This window comes from Vigna umbellata, chromosome 4 (assembly GCF_029865625.1).
Source record: "Vigna umbellata cultivar VRB3 chromosome 4, Vumbellata_1.0, whole genome shotgun sequence".
NCBI lineage: Eukaryota > Viridiplantae > Streptophyta > Magnoliopsida > Fabales > Fabaceae > Vigna > Vigna umbellata.
Window position 1 is genome coordinate 64066809 of NC_142168.1, and position 7201 is coordinate 64074009.

Here is a 7201-nt window from a genome sequence, read left to right on the forward strand (position 1 = left end):
TCTCATCAGGTTTTTCAGATTTAGAGATATGTTTTTTTTTCTCACAGGGTCTCTTGTCTCTCACTTCCTCTCTGTTCTTCTAAACAAGGGGAAAGAGAGAGAAAACGGGAGAGCGTCTTTGAAAGCTTCAACAGCCACACTAATCAGAGCGGTTTCAGAGAAATCCCATGGGAGAGGAAGGCAAACCCGATGCTCAGCTCTTTCAGCTTCTCTCCAATCTTCTCCAGCAGGTTCGTCTTTTCATCTCAATTTCTTATTCGTTTTTCAATATCTTGTTCCAATTTTGAATTAACCTTCAATTTTCCTTTTTTTTTTTTATGGAATTTGATCATTTGGGTATCTCACTGCTTACCATCTTATGATTCTGAGATCCGTCAATTGCGTTTCTGTTGCTATTTTATTCCTGTTTCGTGCTTCCATACAGTTGAATTTTACATTCTGTATTGTACTCCCTTTGTTGTTACAACTTTTCATCATGCCTTTTGTGGTTAATCCTTGTTACCGTGAATGTAATTGTATCAGCGGTGTGTTTTCCTCTATTTGCTTAATATTACTCATAGTGACTCGTGAGAGTTTGTTGTTTCTCTTGTGGAAAGTAATGGGTTTCTGCAACTGTGTGGTGGGCTAAATGGAAAATCCTCTTTATCTGTTGCTGTTTGTGTAATTCCTTGAAGACGGGGGACAGAATCGTTCTAGAGCCAAAATAATCATGCTTTGTAATTTCGTGTTTCTTTGTGCTTAAAATCTATGAATTGGGGAGATGAAAGCAATTTTCCAGTTATTCGGATATGTCATTATCTCAATCTGTATGATAAATGCGAGTGTTTGATGAATAATTGGCAGTCAATCGTTCGTGAGATGTAATAAGTATCATCATATCAAAACTTTAAAGTTTTATTAAAAAATTAACAAAATAGGTATTTATGAATTAAAAGGATAACTAGCATGAAGTTGCGGTCATCAACTTTCATCTGATATCGTCCTTTCCCTTTTGAGAATGGTTTCTTTGATCATCTTTCTTCTAGCTGCATGAGTTTTTGTGTTTGTTAGCATTCATTATATGTAGGATGGCTGCGTGACTCTAGCATCCAAAATTTTGACTGTGCAGCCACTGTCTGTCTTCACCGTTATGCCATCATCTATTATAGTTAGTATACCCTAAAGTTCTAATACTGTAATATGTTTGTCCGGACTTTACAATATCTTTGTAAATTCATTGACCTATAGCCACATCCTTTTCATCAACTCATGACCTATCACTCAATTTTCATGTCAGCATTATATCTCCTTTGTCCATGTTTCAATTATGAATGATTTTTGGATAATAGTGATGCAAGGAAAAGGAAAAAGTATTCATATCTACCTTTAATAGTGTGCAATGTGTTTGGACCAAGTTATTGATTGATCATTGATAAAAGTAATTGTTTGTTTTCAAAGTTCGGAGGGAAGGAACATTAGTGTTGACATCGTACAAGGACTACCAAAACCTCGTTCCGTTAGATAGGGTTGCCGCGTGGATCAAACAACACCACTGTGTTCTGTCAAAATTAATATCTTTATGATACTAGAATTAATATTTTTAATGATTTCACTTAAAGTCCTTCTTGATCCACTTGAACCTCTAATTAGTGAATTATTGTCCATGTGATCAATTGGCACTTCTGATGCTCTTTTCAACTGTTCAAATTTAAGGATGCTGTATCAAAATGATAAGGGCAGCAATGTTCATCAGCAGTAGATGTAAGTAATACATATCCTTTCCCTTGCAATGGTAGAGGCTGTTTCTAGGATGTTTACCAGTGACTTTAAATGAGGATAGTGTACACAGAAAGAAAAAATATATAGCCTTTCTGTTGAAATTATGGAGCTCTGGATTTCTTCATGGAGAATCTGTACTGTGGATTTTACATAACCATTTACAGTGTAATGAACTGAATTTCTTGTATTGTAGTTGCGGAGAAGAATATCTTAATAATATTATGTGATCTATATTTCATATAACTATGATCTTAATCTGATAGGTTCAAGGCAAACGTTTATGTTATAAGAAATAAAAGGGACAGACAGTTATAACTATTTGAGTAGGTTTTGTTGTCTCAGACTTTTATAAAGTCTGCCTAAAAGTCTGAGTAGGTAGTTCTTTTAGCGGTTTTTCATTGTTTTTGTAAATTTTGAAAAGAAGAGGAGGAGTGGAGAGTCTGGTTCTCTCAAATAACCAGAAGTTGTATGTGTTTGGTTTCTCCACATTGGAGGAAACCTAGTGTGTTGTTGGAATAAAGATCTACAGTTTCTAAAGCTTATTTCATTAGAGATCTGAATACCTATCATTGGTATCCAGAGCCTCTTTCCTGGTGAAGTGGGGGCACGTTGAAGGTATGGTCAACACAAGAATGGAGGCAAGATGGGATGGGCTGGCGAAGATCGTCCAAGACCAAGAACACGAGAATAACTGACGGTTCCAGCAATTACAGGAGATGATTCAAGGGCTGACGGGGGTGGTTGAAAGATTAGCATCCTTTGATAAGCATATATAGGACAACGTTTCTGTTCCTAGGGGAGGAAATGAGGGCAGTCAGGGTAATGAAGGAGGAGGTTCCTTTAGGGTTTCTTCAAAATGGCGGAAGTTAGACATTGTTGTGTTTATAGGAGATGAAGCTTATGGCTGGACCAACAGGCTGGAGAGGTATTTTCATTTGAAATAAGTCAATGAGGAGGAGAGGATGCAGGCTGTGATGGTTGCTCTGGAGGGCAAAGCTTTGAATTGGTTTCAATGATGGGAAACCTGCAATCCGCATCCCACATGGGAAGCTTTCAAAGACACGGTGGTTAGACGGTTTTAGCCAACAATGTTGCAAAACCCATTTGAAGTTTTGATTGGGCTACACCAAACTGGACCAATGGGAGAATATATTGAACAGTTTGAAAAATATGCTGGATTCTTGAAAGGAATACAACAAAATTATTTGATTGGCCTATTCTTGAATGGTTTAAAGGCAGAAATAAAGGCTGAGGTTAAGCTGTATGGGCCGAAGAATCTTGCTGAGTTGATGATGAAGGCTAAAATGGTGGAAGAAAAGATTAGAGTCAACACCAATGGGAATCTCTCACTGTGCAGCTTCCAAGTAACACTTACAGATAGTTGCCACCTACTCGTAGTTATTCAGAGGAGGGGGGAAATTTAGTCAGTTTTACCAATTCCAACCGAGGAAGTGGAGAGAGCAGTGGCTGTGTGAGCACCATCAATAGTTCTCCTACTAGGACTCAACAAGGAGGGGGCCGTTTAGAAAATTGTCCCAAGAAGAATTGCAAGATAAGATAAAAAAGGGCTTATGCTTCAAGTGTGATGAGAAGTTTGGGCCTAATCATACTTGCAAAAATAAATAGCTCCTATGCTACTTATTTCGGAAGAGGACATTCAGGAGTTAGGGGAATCTGCTGACTGCATTCATAAAGAATTTCCAAACCTTCAGCTTGAGGATAAGGTGCATCTTCATGGAAGGGGTGTTGATAGGTTTGAAAACATCTCTCATCTATTGAAAACAGCTAGGAAGCTGCTACCATTAGTAAAGAGTTTCCTGCTTTTCACCTTGAGGACAAGGTCAAACTTCATGGAGGAGGTATTGATAGGTTCAAAGGAAACATTTATGTTAGAAGAAATAAAAGGGACACTGTCTGTGGGTAGGTTTTTGTTGTCTCAAACTTTTTATAGGGTCTGTATAGACAGTTGTTTTAGCAGTTTTTCGTTGTTTTTATAAATTCTGAAAAAAATAGGAGAACTGGAGAGTCTAGTTCTCTCGAAAAACCAGAAGTTGTATGTGTTTGGTTACTCCACATTGGAGGAAACCCGGTGTGTTGTTGGAATAAAGATCTGCATTTTCTAAAGCTTATTTCGTTATAGGTCTGAATACATATCATTATCCCGTTTCTTATAATTAGATTTAACTTGATTCCAATTTTCTCGTAAACATAAAAAGAGTAGTAGACTACATTTTTCACCTCGATGAATTTGATTTGTTTTACTCATGATTTTAATATCTATGGTCGTTGCTTCTACAAATTGCTAACTTCTAAATCACATAATATTAGTCATTTCTATTGGATAAATTGAAGATAGTTACATATACATGCTTCTTCAGTAGATTCCATCCACAGTTTAACTTCCAATGCAATATGTCTTAATAATGGTTGTTGTATAATATACTCATGAATTCTTTATGGTACAATGTGTAGGTGGAAGAACTGACGAATCAAGAAGAAGTTGAGCTCCGTTCTAAAATTGAAACCCTTGGAGTAGAGGTTACAAAAGTTCCTTCAAAGTCAACCCAACACCTTAACGAGGTGGTTTTCACTTTATAGTTTAGCCATTAATCGATGTAGAGTTCTCTTATACGTGTTGACATGGGTTAGAATGTGAATTTTTTTATCATATCTTAGATTACCTCAGAAGTAGTTTTCTTATTTCCTCGTTTAGGATTAGCTATCATATTTCTTTTCTTACGATGTGCTATTTCTTAATTGGTCAGGATTATGATTAGTGTAAATGAGGGTTAGTTAGTACTTCAAGTTAACAAACACAACCTCAACAAAAGGAAATAACATTCTGGTTTTGTTATTTTATTTTCTTCGTTTATCTACATAGGTGGAAATTGCCAAGGAGTTGGACAAATTATCAGCAAGATTAGATGATCTTGATGAGATGATATCGACATCAATGGCTTCAGATCCACAGGTGCAATCACTGTTGAGTGATACAGCTGATGTGTGGATGCCAGTTATCACAGCAACCTCTGAGGAAAGACGCAATTTCACAGCAGTTACTGGAGATAACACCGCCCAACCAGATGCCGAAAAGTCTCAATAGCTTCCTATTTTCTAGCCTATAAGTACGGACTATTGTTTGAAGCACGAAAAACCAGTGTTTCAATATATTCTTATTGGCGTATCAATCAAATATTAAAATTGGGAAAAGATAGAAAAAGGAAGATCTACTTGTTGGGTTTTGAGGCATTATACATGGGGAGATTGAGTATGATAAGATATTTGGTGCAATATCCCATGAGAAGCTGGTCCTCATAATCTTGACTTAGATTCTGATTTCTCTAATTCTTCCTAAGTGAAGTTGTTTTTCCACGTGCTAACTCAAAATTTCTTCATGGAAAAATAATATGATTTTATGAAATCACGTCGTAGTGAGTGCAAAGTTTTTATCTGTTTTCACTACTCTGGCTCACACCATAAGTTCAAGTTGATTTCTCTTTTTAATTGGAACTAAATTTAAATAATATTACCGCCCTTTTTCTAGTTAATTGCATTAAATTTTATTAATATCTTTATTTTAAAAAATAATAATAAAACAAAAGTACATGCTATAATATTATAATTAAACTTTCTGATAGAGAAGGCATAACACTTAGGTGGTGATAGACAGTGAACGATGGTGTGGTACTCCGGCAGCCACCAGCTCTTACACCACTACACCAAACTCATGTCATCGCACGTGTCCAACTCTAGGCACGACATCGCCATCTCCCTCTTCCAGCACCTCCACTCCACCCTCCTCCTCCCCATGGACCCCCACCTCCTCTCCCTTACCCTCAAGTCCTGCACCGCCCTCAACCTTCCCCTCCTCGCCACCTCCCTCCACGCCCACGCCGCCAAGTCCTCTTTCCTCTCCAACCCCTTCGTCGCCTCCGCCCTTCTCCACCTCTACGGCTCCCGCCTCTCCCTCCCACTCGCCCATCACCTCTTCCTCCAAATACCGGACCCACACCGAAACGTCGTCGTCTGGAACTCCATCATCTCCCTCCACGCCCACAATAACAACCTCTCCCTCGCCCTCCGCCTCTTCCACTCCCTCGACACCGCCCCCACCGACTCCACCTTCAACCCCATCATCTCCGCCTTCGCCCCCTCCCATCCCCTCCAATCCATCTCCTTCTACCGCCAAATGCTCCTCCACAACCTCAAACCACGCCTAATTACACTTTTATCTCTCCTCCCCGCCTGCGTCAACCTCGCCGCCCTCAACCTAATCAAAGAAATCCACGGTTACGCTGTCAGGAACTCCATCCACCCGCACCACCAGTTCAGCAGCGCCTTGGTCGAAGCCTACGGAAGATGCGGTTCTCTTCGTTGTTCCACTTTGATGTTTTCGACGATGAGGGACGAGGACAAGGACGTTGTTGCGTGGAGCAGTTTGATTTCGGCCTGCGCTTTCCACGGCCAGGCGGAGGCCGCGCTGGAGACTTTCCGGCGGATGGAGGCCGCCGGCGTGCGGCCCGACGGAATTGCGTTTCTTGGGGTTCTGAAGGCTTGCAGTCATGCTGGTTTGGCGGATGAGGCCCTGTGGTTTTTTGCGAGGATGCGGGGGGAGTATGGTGTGGAGCCCGGGAGTGACCATTACTCGTGTTTGGTGGATGTTTTGGGAAGAGCGGGTAGGTTGCAGGAGGCGTATGCGGTGATTCAGGGGATGCCGGTGGAGGTGACGGCGAAGGCGTGGGGGGCGCTGCTCGGGGCTTGTAGGAATTTTGGGGAGTTGAGGCTTGCGGAGGTTGCGGCGCGGGCGTTGGCGGAGGTGGAGCCTCGGAATGCTGGTAATTATGTGCTGTTAGGGAAGATGTATGCGAGTGTGGGAAGGATGGAGGAGGCGCAGAGGGTGAGGAGGGACATGAAAGAGAAGGGGGTTAAGGTTTCTGCTGGGAGTAGTTGGGTTGTGTATTCTGAGGTCTGATGAGATTAGCTTCATGTGAATAAGAATAATGGATGAACTTGAACTTGTAACTTCTTCGATTGTCTTATAGACATTTCAAGATACATATGCAGACAACCAGCCTTTTCTTTGGGTTTCCCACATTCTTGCATATTTTTTATGGAATGGGGACTTTAATTAATATTGTACAATAGATCTATCTTACCATCTTTTGATGTGAGGAACGACAGAGTTTGTCAAGTACAACACCAAATGTAAAGAATGTTTTCGGAAAGGAAGAAACGTATGTTTGCTAGATAGAATTAAAGGAGTCCTATTCTGAAACCGTCTTCTTCTTTTCTATTCAGAAAATGACCAAAGAATTTAGATTAACCATACTCAGGTGCAACTTTTTTTTGGAAAAATTACTAGACGACAACCAATCGCGTCGTCCATCTTCTCGCGACACCACTACCCAAATACTTCTCAACCACATGAGCAACCATAACATGA

General features: G+C 40.4%; 2 protein-coding genes across 2 annotated transcripts; both read left to right on the plus strand.

The window, feature by feature from the left end:
* Window positions 1-29: 29 nt before the first annotated feature.
* Window positions 30-5049, plus strand: LOC124848256 (uncharacterized). The gene is made up of 3 exons (XM_047325896.2): window positions 30-230; window positions 4231-4338; window positions 4640-5049. The coding sequence occupies exons 1-3, from the start codon at window positions 168-170 to the stop codon at window positions 4859-4861; spliced, it is 393 nt and encodes a 130-aa protein (XP_047181852.2). The 5' UTR covers window positions 30-167; the 3' UTR covers window positions 4862-5049.
* Window positions 5050-5293: 244 nt separating this feature from the next.
* LOC124848255 (putative pentatricopeptide repeat-containing protein At1g03510) lies at window positions 5294-6740 on the plus strand. The gene has a single exon (XM_047325894.2). It carries the CDS (start codon window positions 5435-5437, stop codon window positions 6728-6730), a length of 1296 nt encoding a protein of 431 aa, XP_047181850.1. The 5' UTR covers window positions 5294-5434; the 3' UTR covers window positions 6731-6740.
* The last annotated feature ends 461 nt before the right edge of the window (window positions 6741-7201 follow it).